Source organism: Sander lucioperca, chromosome 3 (genome assembly GCF_008315115.2).
Source record: "Sander lucioperca isolate FBNREF2018 chromosome 3, SLUC_FBN_1.2, whole genome shotgun sequence".
Lineage (NCBI taxonomy): Eukaryota > Metazoa > Chordata > Actinopteri > Perciformes > Percidae > Sander > Sander lucioperca.
The window spans coordinates 16,209,926-16,230,055 of NC_050175.1; the positions used below are offsets into that span (position 1 = coordinate 16,209,926).

Here is a 20,130-nt window from a genome sequence, read left to right on the forward strand (position 1 = left end):
TATTATTTTTGCATTTATGTGTTTTGCTTTTCCAGCGTTTGTGAGAATGATAGAGCAACGATGCTTATAATTAATCTGGAATGACTGTTGCGCCCCTCAGCGTCCATCAAGCCACGGGTAATTTACAGGTGAGTTTCCTGACGTCATAAGGAAGTGGACAGAGGGACTTTGGAGTTTCTGTTTCTCTGTTGTTGAACAGTTGCTCAAAAATAACGGCTATTCGTTTATTCAAAAGGAAACTTCTGACAGCAGAGAGATGTGCACTTTTGGTGAGTAGTGCTACCATGACACGTAATTGAAAAATGCCTCGCTTTCGGGAAGTAGTGTCATTAAACTTGTGTGAATGGCGCTAGTTTTCCCTCGACGGGTGTAACTGACCACAGGCCTGCAGGTGGGATGGTATTGTTTCTTTTTTTTGAAACTTTGCATATGTACCGTGTTAGTGCGCGTGTTGTCTCGCATTGCCAGACCTATCTCCACAGCGCTGTGGAGTAATCAAGCGTATAACATTAATAACTGGCTGTTTTAAAAGTATCACGTATATGCCCCCCTCACTGCTTCCTAGCATCTCTGTGACTCGGTATAGGAGTCGCCCACAGTGAGAGTGAGTGTAGCCTTTCTATGCAAATACATGTAAATCCCATAAGCCGTAAACCAGGCATAACCTAAATATATTTTTAAGGAAAACGACATAGGCCTAGTGTTAATAATTTTATTACAAATGTAATCCAATCAGTGGTGGAATGTAACGCATGTAAGTACAGTATTTCCATTTTATGCAACTTTATACTGCTACTCTACTACATCCCAGAGGCACTCCACTACATTTGTATGTTACTGTTCGAGCCCCTTCCTGTCCAGTGAAAACCACGTATCTCCAAATTTGGTGAATTTGAATGTTTGTGATAAACTGAAAAATAAAGCGTTCCTTTATGTGTTGGAAAAAAAACTTGTTAAGATAAATAAACTCATCTTAACTAGCAGTTGGGCTATAACAAAGAATGAATGAAGTACGTGTTTTTGGAGCAAAAAATATTTGTTTCTTTGTGTACAACATGGGTATAATGTAACAGAATGTATAAACCCTCTAACCAACCAGTTTCAGACTTTGACTCAAGCAATGTTCCAGATTGTATTTTAATGTAAACTTTATCTAATAATAGTAATAAATAAGTATTTTTTTTGTATTTCTGTCATCCAGATAAGGACAAAGGGCCAAGAAGGCTGATGAAAAAGGGATTAACTCTCATCCTGGTCGGCCATATTAACTTCATCCTTGGAGCTATTGTCCATGGCAATGTCCTCCGCCACATTTCCAAACCCAGCCAGCATATCACCACTGAATATACTGTAGCCAACATCATCTCTGTCACCTCTGGCCTGCTGGTGAGTCAATACGTTAAGACATTCATCCTTTGTAATATCCAGTAAGCACCAAGAAGCTTATGGTTTGTAAAATATATAGAATAATAGGTTTGTATATATTCACCTGCAGTAAACATTAAAAGTTAAAAAAAAAGTTAGCTCTGTGTAGTGTTGTGTATTTTTCTCACCATTCAAGACTGAACTTGTCTATTATAAGGGAGCTGTTTTTTTCAAACCAGTTACTAGTTGCTCCAGGGCAGGCTTCATTACATTGAGGTATCAGATAAACAGGCAGCTGTTGATGAGATGGGGTTAATGTCACATTTCTTTGAAATGTACTCCATACACTGTACTCTACACAGGGTTTTACAAAGTTTACAGGTAATACGGACAGAATATTAAGACAAGTTACAAAATATATCTTACCAGCACTGCTTTCCATTGGTGATCTCTCATGTCTTTCTTTGTGTCTAAAGTCTTCTTAGCCTGGCACCCAAATGAAAAATGCAGCCTCACATCCTTGGGGCCAGGATTACTACCTGTGCCCCATCATTTAATAAACCCTACTCCAAAGCTGAAACAATCATCTTGTCATTTGAATCTTCCAGAGCATTGCTGCTGGGATTATTGCCATTGTGGTGTCAAGGAACCTGCATGTGTTAAAACTGGTAAGAATTTAAATGGTTTTCTACTGATATAATCACTCCAGTCAATCATTCTGTGTCTTCTAAATAGTCAGCTCCCCTTCTGTTTTATGTTTTTGTTTCTGTGTCCCCAGCAAATAGGACTTCTAATTGCATCATTCCTAAACGCCCTGCTCTCAGCAGCATGCTGCACTGGGCTCCTCTTGGCAATTAGTGTCACTGTTGCCCACAATGGTGAGGGTTTGATGCTGGGATGCAATGACACAATGGTGCCCACCAATGCTCGCTCACCTGTCAGTGCCAGATGCCCGTTTGATACAACAAGGATCTATGTGAGTCTAAACTTTACTCTTAAATTTCCACCTCACTCTATTCTTTTGCACTTTCGCCCTCTGTTTCTCCCCAATTTGATCTTTGTCTGACAATTCAAGCGGCAACTTTTGAGGCATAGAATTCCATAAAGGCATCACAAGAGAAATATTCAACCTTGTAGTGTTACTTTATTTCACACTTTTACCTCCTCGTTCCCATCACTTCCTGTCTCTCAGGACACCACCCTGTCGCTGTGGGTTACTTGTGCTTTGTTGGCAGCGGTTGAGGCTGGACTGTCTGTCTGGTGCTTCATCGTTGGATTGGCCCTCAGAGGACTGGCACCCTGTGGGAACACCTACATCAAAGAGCAGGTGTGTGGGTGTGGTGGTGGGGGGGGGGGGGGGGGAGGTGGTCATGCTTGAAGTCTAAATCTAATCTTAATCTAAATGCTGTCTAAATCTGACTCAGACGTGCACACGCACTTGGTCGAACTCAAACAAACACTTATCCACACCCATCTACTCCCACTTTGTCTGTCATACTCTGTTCCTGTAAGTGAAAAGAACAGACAACCCACTCACCCGCTCCTCATAATATTACAGACCTTCCTTTCTCTCTTCCAGTTGGAGGAAGAAGCTGAGTGCAGTCCCCGCAGTCGACGCCTGATTGGTCAGCGCTTGAACCCTGATGCCTAATTGATCAAAAAGCAGGAAGGACACCACTCCGCATAGACAAGCACAGCTGAATCCCAAAAGGCATTGCTACACCTGTATTGAGACCAGTACAATTGCCCTACAGTCACCTAGGTGAGTGTCACTGTCAATTTAAAGAAACTGGTTCTTGCTTTGTGGTATCTTACAGCCACATACGCTGATTCACAGATGGGTTACCAGGTGGCTCAATTTGTTGTCATTTATAAACCAAACAGTTTATCTTGTGTGTGAAGCTGTGAGCAGAATACAGTTGGGTTAATGTGATGAAACCAATAAATGGTAAATTGATTTACAGTGACACACAATGACTCACACAATGTACGTTTCAGTAAGTGCATTCCAAAGTCCAGATCCTTTTGTGCAGATATTGAGATTCAGTATGCATATATATGCGTGTGGAAGCTAAAATGAGATACAAATTTAGTATTATTACTTATCAGTATCCATCCATGACTGTTTATGTTCAATAGTACAGAATTTGTCATATGAAGAAACCTCTGGTTATGAAGAATATAAACAAATTATTTAGCAAAAATATTTGGTAATTAAAGTATATTTTAGTTTTTATGAACTCATTTTCAGCAAAACATATTTTATAGTTCTAAAGGTTTTTAATATGATACTGTTTGTACAGATTCTAAAACACTCCACTGCATTTGAGATGCATTCAACAAACCATAATTGTCAATGTTTGCCAACATACAAGTTTAATTTCCATAAATAATGATGATTCATGCTAGCTGCTTATGCACAATGGTAAACTGTTATGTGGAGTCATATAATGTCAATTGTTTGTGTTTGCTATAAATTGCCTAATTATTTTTATTTCTATGCGGATACAGTATTTGGTTTCACATTGATTGAAGTTTTTTTTTTTTTTTACATTGTGTTCATTTTATTTTAAATGTTCTTCTCACCATGTCATTATTTGTCAGTCTTGTGCTAGAGTTGATTGAATTTCATTTTTTTTTTTTAAATGCCTTAGAGAGAAAACACAAACTATTTGAAAAACTATGTAAAAATGTAGGGTTGATCAGCTCCCACAGGATATAATCAAAAAGCATGTTTAACTGTTTTGTTTAACTGTACTGTTTTGTTGTTTTTGCTTTTAGTAAGACATACAGTGGCAAAATGACAAAAGAATGGAGAAACTGAAATAGCTCATTTAAATCTTATTCTGTATGGACCCAGAGTTACAGAAGGTCTCGTCACCTAAAATTCAGATTGCTAAAATGCAGTGCCAAGCACCTATTTTAAGAAAGATGCCCTGAATTAAAAATAATCAGGATTGCAGCATAGCTGTTTGGATTGAGTTCATTTGTGTACTGGTATGTACAGTATACAGTGATTAAATGTTGAGTGGGGAAATAAGAGGTAAAACCAGTATGTGGGCCAGCTGCCTCAGCTGGCACAAACCCCCCACAACTCAACGACAGAGATGATCAGATCAGCGGTGAAACGGTTAATCTAATGTCGTGCTCAATTGTGTGGAAGGGAATCATAGCACGCAGTACTAATCCTCAGGCTGTAAGGGATAAATATTGACATAGTGCTGACTGATACAATCCCAACAAATCTGTTAGGCCATTTCAGTCAATATGACGTTGATGTCACACTGTGAACTCATGAAATATATATTTAAAATCACAAGATGAATGAGTATAAATGCAAGTTTATTGTGGTATCGGGACAAATGAACTGAATTCAAGCAAAGTTGTATGTTGTGATATATTGTATGTTTGAGTGCATTATCAGTTGGTTCTTGTGGACATCGGCTCCTGTGAAGTAATGGTTCTCCCATATCTGAGGTTTACGTAAAATGCAGTCCAATTATAAATGTACCACAACTCATATTTTTCTTTAAATAATTGACCATCTAGCGAATCACTAATTTGTGAAAGGGTATTTATTATTACTTAGATTTCCAGTGTTAAAACAAGCTTGTATTATTTTCTTGAAATTGATCAACTTGAAAACACAATTTAAATGTTTAAAAAAATGCACTGATTTGAAAGACTTAAAGTGCACTTATCAGGCTAAATCGATAATCCAAAAATGTTGTTTCCAAATGAGAATTTGCCTGCTAGGCCAAAACCAGTGTCATCATCACTCATCATTTTCACCTGATTCAAACTGATTAAACTGTTAAAGTTGTTGTATTTTGTAACATTTATTGCCTGATTTTTTTTTTTTTCGATGTATAGTGTGTTTCATTATTTGCATCATGTTTTTTTTTTTAGCAGTATACATTTAATGAATACATTCTAATAACGATTTCTAGTAATGTTACCTTTTAGATATTTGTGTGCTTTTAGTTTTATGTTTAGTTTTGTGCTTAGTACAGTATTTCTTTTTAGTTCCCATCTTTGCTACAGGAAGACTGGTGTCCCTCCTTGCACCTAGCCCTGGAGGGAGTGTGTGTCTCTGCCTTGACTTCAATGGCAGATTATTTTTAAAATTATTTTTCACCCTTTGTGTCCTGTTTGGTGCTACAGGCACTATCATGTATATATGGGGTGCCAGGTTGGATCCAGTTAACCCCAACAGGGCCTTCATGTGACCTTGAAAATGATGCTGAATTCCTGGTGACTCTGGAGCATTCGAGTTCTCTGTTACAAGTGAGAAACACACAAATGTGCTGTGGTCACAAAAGCTGTGCTCAGCAATGTCAAATTTAAGTCAGTATAATACTAACATTCACAAAAAAAACTCGCCCAAAAATATAAAAGACCACTATATCCAGTACACGGAACACATGCACAATTTCCCTACTTACCTAGTTTTTGTGTTGTCCACTTGTTATAAGACAACACATTATAATCAGTGGCAATTAAAATAATATCCGTTTCTGGTCCATCTCGCCTTTATTGAAATTAAATGCACAGTTTTTCGCCAACAAATACCTATCGCATATGTCTAGATAACCTCATGCAACGTCCGTGGGGACAATTTTGTCATATCTCTGCGCGGTCACGAGGAATCCGCGGGCACGATGTGTCGGCTGCAAGCTGCAGGCAACCAGCTGCAAACAGTGGAACAGCGAAGTACTGCAGTAAACGGAGCCGGTGGAGCGGAGGAGCGCCCGAACCGCTCGTTATTCTTTACACAAGGTAAAGCATTTATATTTGTAACGTTAGACAGGAACTGTGTGATTCATTTATTTATTTTATTCTTGTCGGCAAGCCCGACAGATTTCGACTATAAATGCTTTCAATGAATCGTGCACAAACAGAGCGATGTTGGTCTGAAGACACTGCGGTGACAAACACACACAGCCCCCCCCAGATTGATACGCTCTCGTGTGCGAGTCACTGTGTGTGGTTCTTAATTCAACACAGCGAAGATGCCTCACTGGAGTCTAACGCTACCTTTTAAAGGTGTGTGCTTTCTAAAACTAGCCAGGTTCTGCTATGAAGAGAGCTAACGTTAAGTGACCTGTAACGTTTATCGTTATCAGTACGTTACAGAGGTATTCAGTACAATGCTATAGTTATTAATTTAGTGTTAACGCTAGCTAACGTTAGCTATTAGTGATGTCACGCAAGTTAGCGCGTGTCTAACGATATAACGTTAACGGCCGAGCAGTCGACGCAGGTGTAATTTAAACCTCAATAAATGGGCATCCTTATTTACTCCTTTATTTCATATTACCAAAGCTTTTTTAAAAGTTTACTGTGTAGTCAACCATGAAGACACCGAGTCGCAGTGTGAGACATCGCAGGGGAACGCTACTGTTGCCCGGCCAACCTCACACAAACACGAGAGTGTGGGAGTGTCTGATCATCCGCAGGTGTAACGTTAACATTTACATTTAACACACAACAGTTTGAAACCTGCATTCGTTGTCGTGATTTGCTTTTAACATATTTTCAGTAGTCTGCAACATGAACTACGCATGACCCCGCTCACACAACGCTCATAGACGAAGATAATTTGACATTGCAGGTTCAACACACAGTCTGTCGTCTGTCTGTCTTTCAGAAATGCCTAAACGTGACCTACCTACTACAGTACCAGTACCACCCAATTGGCTGGAGTAGATTTCATCACATATTTGAATCCTGACTTGTATAGAGACAAGGGTGTGGCTGATGCTGATCAGAAACGATACCAGATAAAGTACATCTTTGCTCTAAGCAAGCCCACTCTGTTTGTTTGACCATTAGACCTTGTGTGTTTATACCTGCAGGACCTGTTTGATGGATCCACTCCAGTGTGACAAAACACGTTGAAAGACAGGATTTTTGTATCTTCCAGAGGAACCCATGAAATCATTTGGAGGATAATGACATTATGGCTCAACTTCAGACGTTTCTTTCTAACATCACTGGAAATGGAGTGAGAGGAGACACAAACAAATAGAGCGGATGAAAGAGACATTCAGCAGCCCAGAGGAGACCTTCAGCAGATGGCTGATGGTGGATCTATTATCTCAGCGACGTGCTTTCAGTTTGAGGATGGAACAGTGGGGATCTGTCTTTGACCAGGGGATTACCAGGAGGTCAAGAGAAGCCATATAACGTTTTTTTTTTTTTCTTCAAATGAGGAACAATTCACATGACTCATTCTGAGATGCTACAAGAAAAGCAAATGCTTGAAATACAATGACAGGTGAATTTGAAGACTGACACAACAGCTTCATTCATGGCCTACAGATGAATTGGTACTCCACCACATGTGCAGGTTAGGGTGCATATACTATACAGAGTGTACCCGCCTTGTGGATTTCTTGCTTTTACCTCCACCACTGACACTAAAAATGGACTCAATTGCTTCTAATGATAAGAAGCTTTAAAAACAATTCATGCATGTCTTCGGGGCTATCTTGTGGTTGTCTGGGGGATGATAAAGTCATCAGACTAAGCCACTGTGGAGAAATGTCTATCATTAAGATGCAAGCACTTGGAAGAGGACTTATGAAAGACCGGTTTTCAAAAACTACAATCTACTGCAGACAACGAGTTTCTGTCTCTTTTTCCGTCCTCCTCATCCCTATCTTCCTACTTCTCTTCTCCCTGGTTACACCCGCTCTGTCCATTCATATGGAGTCCATAGAGAGCCACAGTGAATTTAGCTGTGAGCCCATCAGACTGAGAATGTGCCAGGATCTGCCTTACAACACCACCTTTATGCCCAATCTACTGAATCACTACGACCAGCAAACGGCTGCACTAGCCATGGAGGTAGGGGGTGTGTGTGTGTGTGTGTGTGTGTGTGTGTGTGTGTGTGTGTGTGTGTGTGTGTGTGTGTGTGTGTGTGTGTGTGTGTGTGTGTGTGTGTGTGTGTGTGTGTGTGTGTGTGTGTGTGTGTGTGTGTGTGTGTGTGTGTGTGTGTGTGTGTGTGTGTGTGTGTGTGTGTCTCATTGCACATGGGGAAAATGGATAGCTGCTGCCGTGAATGAGAGGTGGAATTACATATTTGTCAAAAAAACATCTACATTGTAGCACTGAACTGTATTGTGGAACATTGTCAAGGAATCAAACATTAAGCCACCACCTACAAAAAATGCACACGTCTTTGTTTTGGTGACAAGGTGCAGAACAAAGCAACAGTCTGCAGAGTTTCACATTGTAGTTTCACACACCTGCTAAGGACAAAAGGACTTCACAAAGAGCCTAGGATGGCTCATGTCTGTAAAGAATAAATCCTGAACAAATGTCACAACAAATAGTGTTGGCTGAGGTCAAAAGATGTTGCACTCTTGTTAGTATTGCCTAAATTAATTCAGCTTTCACTGGGCATATTTGTGGTTTTATGTACTTTTATGATCAAGGCAATGTTTCAACTTGAGCTCTGTGTTAATTATTATAGTTAATTCATAGATCAGCAAATCCCCAATATCCTTTATCCTCAGAGATGCATGGAAACAATGAAGAGGCCTTGTTTTACACAGAGAGAAACGGGTTGCGTTTTTTAAAACATTGCCCCAAATAATCTGGAAGCTATGGTGGAACAAATTGGATACACAGAGCCACACTTGTAATTAAGTGGCTTCACACAGGCATGGAATATCAAAGAGTTAACCGGAGCAGTGAAACAGTTAAGAAAAGGTGATAGTCGATCTATGTTCTCATGTTACAGCTCTATCCTCTCACTACATGTTACTGTTCTTGGAAGACATAGATGAATGTGTATTACTCACTCCTGACCTTTTTTTGAATGTGAACAGTAGCTGACAGACGGAAGGTGCAATCTGAACAGCAGCAGTGGGAGAAATTATAAAACGGAAAGCAATTAGGTAGTTATGTGATTGATACTTCCAGGGAAATGTTTTTTTTTTTGTTGTTTTTTTTTAAGTGTAAGGGCATTAGTTTTAAGCAAGAAAGGGGAAAAGGTGCTGTGTTACACATTGAGTGCAATAGTAGACGCACACCATCCATCTGTATCATGTTACCTCTCTTTCGTTCTCCTTTGTTACTCCCCGGAGAGGGAGATAGAGCCAAGAGCAAGGTGTTGCTCAATAACTAGACTGCAATTACCTGTTTGGAGCAAGTATTTGTAAGTAACAAAGGCTGTGTATGGTACTGTATTTGGGATTTAGACATGTTTGGGTGAGTTAGTTTTACAGCGCTAAACTACTGTAGGACTACCAAGTCCTTTTTACCTAACAAACAGTAAACACAAAGACAAAATCTTTGTAGACAAGGTCCAGTCTGTTTCAGTGGGAAAGTCAGGTTAAGTTGTTTTAATCTCCCAGACCCTTAAATTGTCATGTTTGTCAGTCCCACTACACATGCTAATTGGCATAGTTCCACCCATGTTTTGGCTACCATGTATTTAAACTGTGGTTTATACTTTGAAGAACAGGAAGGATAGCAAATACAGTAAGTTAAATGAAATCTACCTCCAGCTGTTCATAGTTGGCATATTAAATTACCCCTGTTGAAAAGCAGATGAATTTGGACAGGGCTAATGTTGGCTTAGCATGTTGTGTGTTAGATCTTGGGGGATTTTTTTATTTCTGGTTAATGTTTAGTTAATATTTTCCCATGTCAAAACCAGCTGAATGTCAGCCAAAAGATCAAGCCAAAAATACTCTATGCTGCTCTTTGAATATTTAATCACAGAAGTGCATTTCTAACATTTTCTTATGTCAAAATAGGCAATTCAAGAGACTGTCAGGATCAACTGTTGTCTGACGCTCCTTTTGCCCCGTCAAAAAAATTAAGATAAACAGCTTTATTTTGGATTGACAGCCATGCATTTTGAATTTGCTTTGTGTGTGTTTTTGAATGGATGATCACACTCCTTGAGTCACAGGATTCACTCACCACATTTAGGACTGTGCAAATGTTCAAACCAAGTCAATTCCCCAGTGTCATGTCAAAACACGCTGTGTCAGATTGTAAGAAGCATCTGTTGGTGAACTTGATTTGACCCAGATGAAGAAGGAGCCAAGTAACTGACACCCCTAGTCCCTCCAGTCATGGAAGAGACAGCTTTCTGAAGATGGAGTAGCAACACGAGCCCTTTTAGTTGTCCTGCTCTGGTCTGCTTTGACCAGGCATGGTAGTCCTGGTGGGAACCCTGGAGGAAATTTAATAATATCTCTCACGGGATGGGACAGTGGCTGCATAATACCAACTTGTGTGTGTGTGTGTGTGTTGACAGATCTATACATGTATGTGCATGGGCTTATGTGCAGTTATGACGAGAGTGTGAATCTGTAATGGCTTGAAATATTAGTTTTTATAATTCCACATTTTGTTTCACTTAGACAACCACAACTAAGTTATTATAGTATTTTTTTAGATTTAATGATAATTGGTTTTGGCTTTTACATTCTTTACCTTGACAGAAAGCTAACATTCCTGTTGAATTAACAGTAGTCTGGCTCAATGGATGTATGTTGCTCGGATAAAGCCTGACATCCGGCGCTTCTCTCACGTGCTGGATGTCCCTCCCCTCTCGCTATCCCCACTATCGGGGCCTAGTGCCGCCCAGGACGGAACCGTGATTGGTTTAAAGCAGGGGTCCTCAACATTTTTTAAGCCAAGGACCCCTTAACTGAAAGAGAGATGGAGCAGGGTCCCCCTACTACTTTTGTATAAAATGAAGTTGCATATTTAAGTGGGCCTACAATAACGTGTAGGGTGGCCGAAAACCTTGACACATACCTTTTTTGCACAGAATACTAAGCTATTAAAATAGCCTAATAATTGTTGGCATGCTTTTATAAATCATGTTTTAATGTTAAAACATATATGTGGCACAGTTAATCCTTAGGATGAACTGTATCTGTGGATGGCCTTAGAGACTACCTTACCTATAGGCCAGTACGCCTATCATCAGTGGGGATTTATATTTGCTAATAATATGTTAGATTCATGTTAAGACTTTTTAATTTTAGAAAAAAATTCTAAAAATTAAGACTAATTTGGAGGCCCCTCTGCATTGACTCTGAGGACCCACTAGGGGTCCTGGACCCCCTGTTGAAGATCCCTGGTTTAAAGAAATACAAACAAGCCAGAGCGTTTTCCCCCCTATCTCAGAATAGATAGTCAGTGTAACCAGACCATAATCCATCGCTGACACAGAACTGTGGAGATAGGTCTGGCAATGCAAGACTAAATAAACAGTCACAGGCAGTGTCATTGGGAAACCATATGAAGTTTGCATGTTGTACTAAAAAAACAAATCAACCGGAAATGTGTAATTCAAATGATTTTAAATGAATTTTGACTTAATTCTACAGATTCCCACAAGTCCATATATCTTACAGCCATGACTGTTTTTCCGTTTTAAGAAAACCTTCACTGGGCTGATTCAATTATTGTACCTTTTATTGTTATAGCAGTATCATTTGAACTTTCACAAAATAGGAGCTGTGGTCCACAGGTGTACTGTACAGCTGCTCAGCTGGGCTAACACCTGGATGTTTTCTGTCAGCAAATTCCACCAGTTTTTAGCTTTCTGTGCTCTGATGTGTTTAGCAGGAGATGATGAGTCTTGGTAAAATACTAATAGATGTGAAGAGAAAACAAGTGACGTTTGTTTGAACTGAACGATCATGAGGAACCATTTTGGTCTATGACAATATCGAACAACATTATAGCTTAAATCCTTGTATATTATCAGCCTGATGAAGCCAGTTCTGGTTTCTGGTTGGAAACAACTGCTGGCAATGCTGGCATATTTCAGATGCCTTAACGAAACTGAAGCCATTGTCTGCAGCTGTTGTGGTCACTTTTTGGGTCAAATATCCCATGATGAATATTTGCTTTGCCTCAGTTGCAAAGCTTTCGTTTCTTGCAAATACAAGTGAGCTGTCATGTTGATTTTATTTTTGTTGTGAGTTGTCTTCAAGTCATACGTTCAGACATTCAAGCTCAATTTTTACACCCTGCTGTATTTTCAATAGTGTAGAGATGTGCCTTCGTGAGTCCTCAGTTTTGGCTGATATTGGAAATACTGCCTTTTCTCCTTATTCCTTAGATGTCAAGCTAAGCCCAAAGTGGATTATCCTAGAGTGTGCGTGCACGATTAACATACTAGGCCTCATTTATTTAGTGGTTGAGTGACAGGCTCAAGGTACAGAACTGTATTTTTCTTGTGTGTAATTGCTGAGCCTAGCCATAGACTGTATATATAAGCCTAGCTAAGGGTTAACTGTACACAAGTACTTTGTGTGTGTGTGTGTGTGTGTGTGTGTGTGTGTGTGTGTGTGTGTGTGTGTGTGTGTGTGTGTGTGTGATTGACAAGGGAGGTTAACAGTGCCAGCTGTCATCTCTCACTAGTGCTAACTACCTGCTAATCTCTCTCTCAGTCCCACAATGAAGACATTGATTCCCACAGACCAACCGCCACCCCATCTGCCACAATAGTCAATTAAACGTGAGGGAAGAGGGTGAGAGAGACTGAAACATAAGAGGTGAAAGTGGAAGAGAAGGGAGAGTAAATTAGAATGGGAGATTGTATGACTATTAAAATAATCGACGCAGAACGTCCAGGGTTTGAGTCCGACCTGTGACAGTTTTCCTGCATGTCACCCCTCTCCCCTAACACACTGTATGTCAGCACATTTTGAAGAAACACGCTTGACATATAAGCTGTTAGTGATTAATTCATTATTAATGACAAATCAATTTTAAAAATGTAAGCCTATTTGTGTGTAGAAGTCCTAGTGCAGTTACAAACAAAGAAAGATGGAAAAAGTGGGGATGTTTTTATGGGTGCACTGTGCCTTCTAACAAAACTCAAGACAGTTATGAAACAGAGAACAGCTCATTATGCCTATTATTATCCTTTGTTAAATAAATAAATAGGCACGCATCATGCAAGAGTTGCCTTGCCCGAGGTCTCCAGAGCCCAGATGTCTGCTTGGCCTGGGAGTTTCCCCTTGAGTTAATGGATAGATCTTTGGCTTTCTGCACTTGAGTTTTATTTTGGTGTAATTTAGGTGAGATAGAGGGCATTCTCAGCCATTAACATCTGCTATATCCAAATTATTTTTCCTCACTAAAGTAGGTTTAATTAATTTTATTCAATCATTCAAATAAATAGGGCAAACATAATAAAACATGGGAGAGACTTGGTTTTATGTTCTTGCAAATATCAAATCCCTAAATGTTTTAATTTGCCCATTTGTTCTTGTTGTTTAGAATAATTCCCATTCTCTAAAATATTCTCTCTATTATTGACAAAAACAGGAGCTCTGCAGTTAATGAAGCTAATAATGTCTGTCTCTCTCAAAATTATTGAGACTGGTTTGTACTGGTTAATAAAACTACACAGCAGAAGGGTATTCTATGCTGACAATATACCTCATTGAGTTCGTCCGGACAATTTCAGCACAATCTTTTGTCATTTGGATCCTGGAGTGAAAGAGATTAGAGAGCCCCTGGTCAACGGTCAGTTAGAGAAAGGCTCATTTGGCCTACAATAGAGCACACTGTTTATAAAGCAAATAGACTGCAACCCTAGCCCTGAATGAAGGGATCTAGATCTGTCAGTCACTACGTTTACATTCCCACTACAAGACCAGCTTATTGGGAGAAATCAAGTTTAGGCAAGGAATTTTGGTTATAACCTGATTGCTATGAAACCCACCTTTGCATGCAGCTGATGGGAAATCACATTTCTTTCCTACTGAATCCCACGTTTTTAGAGCAGTGCTGACAGTCTTAAGTGTATTAATGATATAAGGCGCTGCAGCTGCAGATTTGTTTTCTTTCTTTAGCTAATGCAGCATTCAGACTGACTAGATATTTCTTAGTGTGTGTAAAGTTTGTGTATGCGTCTTAGATTTACGGTCTGCTGTTCAGCTATGGAAACCATCATATTTAGACTTCATTCATTTTAGTGTCAGTTTTACTTTTTAATTAACAAGGATGCACCACTACATGTTTTCTTTCATCCTACCACACTGCTGTCACTAAAACTCAGGCCAAGAATATATACATGTCCAAGAAACACGGCTTGTCCAACAGAAATCTATATTCACTGTGTTTCTCTTAAAGGCAGAGTTGGTAACTTTTTCCAATATACACTTTTTAATATATTGTTTGAAATGGACTTTACACCCTGCCTAGGTGTTTGCTTACCAGTGAATGAGACGTGAAGTAAAATTGCGGTCCTTTCTCTGCTCTGAAGCAAGGACGCAGAAAGCTGGCAGTAACCTCAATACTTGCATAAGCGCATTCGAAGATAATATATTAATATCATATATTATATATCATAATATTATTTATAAATTATTTTCTCATATTGGGTTATGGTATTATTAAGACACATATCTTCAGTCATGTGGCCTGTTGTGGGCCCCCAGTTCATAAAACAGCCATGGAATATGATGAACTGACAGGCAGGTAGTTGCATACTTAATCACTGTGAAAAGACTCTTAAGAGCTTTTCTTATCCCACAAGACCACCCATGTTTTATAACTCCGCCTACTCCAGAAAGGACTACTGGTTGAAGTAGATTTTTTTATTTACTATTAGTAATATACTTGCCAACAATAGCATAAAAATACCCATTTTCTGTGCTTCTTTTATGGAAAGATTTGAGCTCATGTTTTACGTTTATCATACTGAGAGACTAATTTAATGAATTGAACTGTGGTTAAGAAATTGAAGACTTTGCTGGTATTTATGAGTTTCAGAGGTAGGTAGTCACAAAAAGAACATAAGGGAGGAAGTGACAACAAGAAAATGGGGCAATTGACCAGAAACAGAATGTCAGACTAAGCACAGGGAAATACTGACAGAGTGACAGGTTGTGTAAAGCCTTTAGAACCTACTGTCTCCGGTGTTTGTGTTTCTCTCAGTATGGGGTCCTGTCCTTCAAAATAAGACTGCTCTGTTCAAGTAGGGCCACCCTGGGGCCACCAGGTCCCCACAACAGAGAGAGAGTTTGTGTGTGCCAAATCTGGAGAGTTCGAAGCTTGTGGTGCTTAAGCCTGGTCTGTTGTTTTTTTCTTTGAGTGTGTGAATACGAAAAGAGGTTTTATAGACGTGTGATGGCTTAGTTGTGTTTGTGCTATGTTTAATATGTGTGTATTTGTGTGTGTGTTTGGTGCATCTGAAGAGGCTGATAACCCTATTCACTCCGGCAGAGACAGACAGGTCCTTAAAAGTTCCTCTTTATTTCAAGTGAAATCTTGATTATCCTGCTTATTCTGACGGAGTCTATAGAAGCTGCCAGCCTAAATTAAGTAATCATTTATTTATGCATGGAACAAAGGCACTGCCTGGTGCTGTTTTTTGGCAGAGTGTTCCCATCAGCATAGCTGCCGCTGCTGCTTATCCAGTCCAACAATGCCAAGTCAAGAGAGATTTTAAGAAAGACTGGAGAGATTTTAGATTGCTTAAATACTGCTATGTAGCCCACTGTAAATATAATACCACAGGTTTTCATGAACATATGAAGCACTGGTGTATGTGGCTTGATTTCCCCAACCCAATAACATCCTTTTTAGACTGCTGGGGCAATACAGTTGTATGCATCACCAGCATGCTTCAGATGTAACTAGAGCTGCAAAGATTAAGTGATTAATCAATTAATTGTCAATTGTTAAATTAATTGCCAACTCTTCATAATCGATTAATCAGTTTGAGTAATCTTTTAAGAAAAAATTGTCAAAATTCTCTGATTCCAGCTTTTTAAATGTGAATATTTTCTAGTTTCTTTACTGCTCTATGCCAGTAAACTTAATATCTTTTGAGTTGTGGATAAAACAAGACATTTGAGGATGTCTTCTTGTACTTTCTGACATTTTACACACCAAATAACTAATTGATTAATTGAGAAAATAATAGACAGATTAATCGACAATGAAAATAATCGTTAGTTGCAGCCCTAGATGTAAGTCTATCCTTTACCATTTCAGCTTGTTTTGTCAACCAAAATTCAGCCAACTAACAATTATTTTTTGTTATTTACCAACCTGCCCATTATTTCCCCAGTTAATAATATATAGGATAAATTACTTAAATGGTTTATATTTCCGCATTATCTTTTTGGAGTTAGGCCTTTTATTAGATAGTGACGGTGTGGAATACGGACATAAAAGACGTATGATATTTAATGTTGCCGTCTGTAATTATTGTTTGAATTATTGTCAATATGTTTCTTTATGTAAAGTGCTTTGACTAATCCCTTAATCGACTTAATCGTTTCAGCACTAAAGAGTTCCATCTTTCTCTCTGCTTTCTTTTTATTTTTATGTTTATGTATCTGTTCTGTGTTGTATCCCTCCAAGGACCCTTCGCTACGTCTGTGTGACGTATAGTGTAGTCCATTCTATATGGTGTTCTCTTGGTGTGGTGGTCAACTCTGATAAAACACAAAAATATAGGTTATCCATGTCTTATGGTCTTAATCGAAACCCATGACCCAGCCTGGGAACTGTGTCTGTGTGTGTATGTCTGCGGAGAGATGTTTAACCCTCATTGTTAAGCCCAACTTAACACAAACACACACGCACACGCACGCACACACACACACACACACACACACACACACACACACACACACACACACACACACACCATTGATCCCCTTCTCACGCAAAGCCACTCAACACAAGGCAGCTCATACATTTTCAGCATACTGCAGGTCAGGACCAGCATCAGCATTAAGAGCTCTAGTTCTACTAATTGTTCCCTTATCAAGACATGCAACTCTCCCAAAATAGCACACATGGATTTTTAATCAGTTCAAATCTTCGCCAACAGTCAATATTGAGACTGTTGCAGACCTGTTTCCTTTTTATTTGTTTATAATATAATGCTGTCTCTGACAACAACTGTCATCCTGCATGATCTGCGAGTAATTGTATGCATATTTTTAGCAATTAGAATTAAAAAAATTTGCAAGTAGAAATGTTCACTGGTTACGAGGCGGTGAGTTGCTCAACTGCATGATTTGCACTTCTGCTTATGTACATCCCTTTCCCATCTAGTCCTCCCAACATTAGCCCAACCCGAGCATCCCACTCACTCTGTGACTCATCCAATTAGTCCAAGTCAGCCTCCTCTACAACTTCCAGAATCTATTAGTGATGCACATTTCACCTTGAATGTATACTACACAGACTCATGGCTGTGCCTTTTATATCACCATTATTATTGTGATGTTTGTGATTATTTATTTAATTAACAGATGAAAGAGGTTGAATAAACACATTGGGCAAAGAAGCAGTATATGTTATAGTTAGGGCTGTCAGTTAAACGTGTTATTAACAGCGTTAACGCAAACCCATTTTAGCGGCGTCAATGTTTTTATCACGAGATTAACGTTCTTTTTGGTATAGCAAACTTTGTAGTTTTTTTCACTTGCTGTTGCAACAACTAGTAACGTTAGAAAAACTACAACACCACACTGGATCTAGCTAGACCGGAAACAAAACAACAGGCACGCAGCACACGTGCCTGTTGGGCTTGCGAGCCGGCCAAAGAGTAGTAGGCTACGTTACGTTTTGAGTGGATGGCGAGCGCGAGACGCCGAAATGGATGCCAGTAAGATTCTGAATGGAAAGTTTACTTTAAAAAAGTTGCCAAATGGTTCCATTGACAAGACCAAGGTGATCTGTGTGTTTTGTCGTTGTGAACTGAGCTATCATCGCAGCGCATCCAGTCTGAAATACCACCTGATGGCCAAGCACACAGCTGATGCGAGTTCTCTGCCCCCTCGTCAAAGCCAGACGACAAAAGCACAAAGCAAGCCGATCCACCTTTCCAAGTTGATAAGAGCATTAAAATGAGAAAAAATAATTGGACAAAAAGAAATCAAGGGACATTTAGAATAGATAAAAATGTGCGATTAATTGCGAGTTAACTATGACATTAATGCGATTAATCGCGATTAAATATTTTAATCGTTTGACAGTACAGGTTATAGTATATCATTCTAATTCTTAATTCCTCAAATGCTGGAAATAACAGGTTTTCGTCTAAGTGCTAAGCAGATGGATAGGCAGCTTGGTGTGAGGACGTGTGTGGGTGCTGTCTGATTCAACGCCATAATTGTCACACTCTTGGCTCCCCATCTACATCTCTATCATTTCATTTAACCCGTTCTACGCCTCTCAGTTTCTTTTACTCTAACTTTCACACTTCCTCTGTCGCTTATTGTGCAAGCTTGTTTGCTAGAATTTTTGGATGGTTTCACCCATTAAAGGAGTCCTACCACAATGTGTGTGTGTGCGTGTGTGCCAACGCACACACATGTGTATTGCTCTGTTATCCTCAATGAGGCACGGTCCTGTGAGAGCCACCACATCACCTGTTGCCATGGCAGTTAAATAGGCAGGGAAGGAAGGGGGGGAATGGGGGGAGACAGACAGGCAGGGGAGGAGAGGGAAATTGGATGATGTGTGCATGTTCTGGACTAAACCAAGGAGAGGAGGAGGAGGAGGGAAAAGACTGCTAATAAAAGACAAAGAAAGGAAATAGGACACTCATACTGGTAGCTAAGTAATTGTTTGAAAAAAATACACATTGCTCTCAAGTGCTATTTGTCTTGAAAGATAAAAAAGAGTAATAGAAAGTCTTCAAAATCTGTGATATTTGCAGTCAAACCCGTGTAACTATGGACAGACATGGTGTATTTGAAGGATATAATGTCTCCACCCACATCAATGAAAAGACAGGCTTCCATTGTTGCTAACATGGAGTGGAGACGTACAGCAGCCTTGAAAAGTCAACCCACAATTTTTGCTTTGTTCATTGTTGTCTGGCAAAGAAAGACATGATTTAACTGGAGAAAAATATCATTTCAACTAATTTCAAACTGTATCGAAGATGATTGATAGTTCTCTTCTTAACTACCCTTCTTCTAAACTGAGCGTCAGACCGAGTTGCCATTTTGTTTGTCTTCATTCATTCAACCTGACATTGTGTTCATGTTAGCTGATTTCTTGTTAGGGAAGGGAGGGTGTTTTTGTTTTAACACGGAAGCTGTAGTAGTGGTTGCTAGGAGCATGGAACCAAGTGAGAATCGGACCTAATTTTGTATCTATAAAACTGAGATTTAGTTGTTAACGAGTTCCAAGAGTTTAGAGAAGCAGTGGCCCATTTTGTCATCTAAATATTGGGATGATAAATATTGTACCAGGTCTAAACATTTCTTAGTGAGTATTTCTAGACTCAAATATCCTGGGGGGGAAACTGAGCTTGTAAGGTCTACTGTGGCTCTGTTAGGCTAGAAATACAGAAGATCATGGCTGTTTGTATGTTCTTGACAAAAGAGATGACGGCTGACGCAACAAGTCTGGAGACAGGTTTGAGAGTTTTGGAAAACAAAAAATAATGGGACAACAAAGGTGAAAAATGCATGTTGAGAGGTTGTACTAAGATTTCTTAGAAAATTTAGAAGCATGATGACGAGATAAGATAGAAGTTGGGTCACTGAAAAGAAACCAAGTATAAGGACAATGGAGAAAAAAAGGTGCCTTGGGTCAAGACATGAAGAAGAGAACAGAGGAGAGACGGAGCATGTTCATGGTGTTGCTGAATAGTTTCTGTCAAACATGAAATGACAGGATAAAAGTAGGGGTAGTCAATGAATGCTGATGTTGGAAGAGAAAGTGGAGGAGGAGGACAAGTGCATGTCAGCGTAATTGCCAGGAGTAAATGGGAGGCAAGGAAAATAAGAG

The 20,130-nt window shown here is 39.4% G+C and overlaps 2 protein-coding genes across 9 annotated transcripts in view; both read left to right on the plus strand.

Annotated features, from left to right (window-relative positions):
* Positions 1 to 106: 106 nt before the first annotated feature.
* LOC116060711 (keratinocyte-associated protein 3) lies at positions 107 to 5,189 on the plus strand. 2 transcript variants are annotated; one of them, XM_031314439.2, is made up of 6 exons: positions 107 to 269; positions 1,202 to 1,386; positions 1,974 to 2,033; positions 2,144 to 2,341; positions 2,558 to 2,692; positions 2,945 to 5,189. In XM_031314439.2, exons 1-6 carry the CDS (start codon positions 257 to 259, stop codon positions 3,014 to 3,016), a joined length of 663 nt encoding a protein of 220 aa, XP_031170299.1. In that variant the 5' UTR covers positions 107 to 256; the 3' UTR covers positions 3,017 to 5,189. The 2 variants fall into 2 exon arrangements, with proteins under 2 accessions (XP_031170299.1, XP_035855267.1); XM_035999374.1 differs by lacking the exon at positions 107 to 269 and adding an exon at positions 333 to 391.
* An 840-nt stretch (positions 5,190 to 6,029) lies between these two features.
* Positions 6,030 to 20,130, plus strand: part of fzd3b (frizzled class receptor 3b) — a 36,610-nt gene continuing 22,509 nt past the window's right edge. The window contains exons 1-3 of one of the 7 annotated variants that reach the window (XM_035999370.1): positions 6,035 to 6,144; positions 7,224 to 7,734; positions 7,788 to 8,217. In XM_035999370.1, the coding sequence (XP_035855263.1) occupies positions 7,813 to 8,217 (405 nt within the window). In that variant the 5' untranslated portion in view covers positions 6,035 to 6,144; positions 7,224 to 7,734; positions 7,788 to 7,812. Of the gene's footprint in view, positions 6,145 to 6,180; positions 6,412 to 6,806; positions 6,825 to 7,200; positions 8,218 to 20,130 lie in introns of those variants that run through there. The other 6 variants (XM_035999372.1, XM_031314230.2, XM_035999371.1 and 3 more) reach the window with 6 other exon arrangements.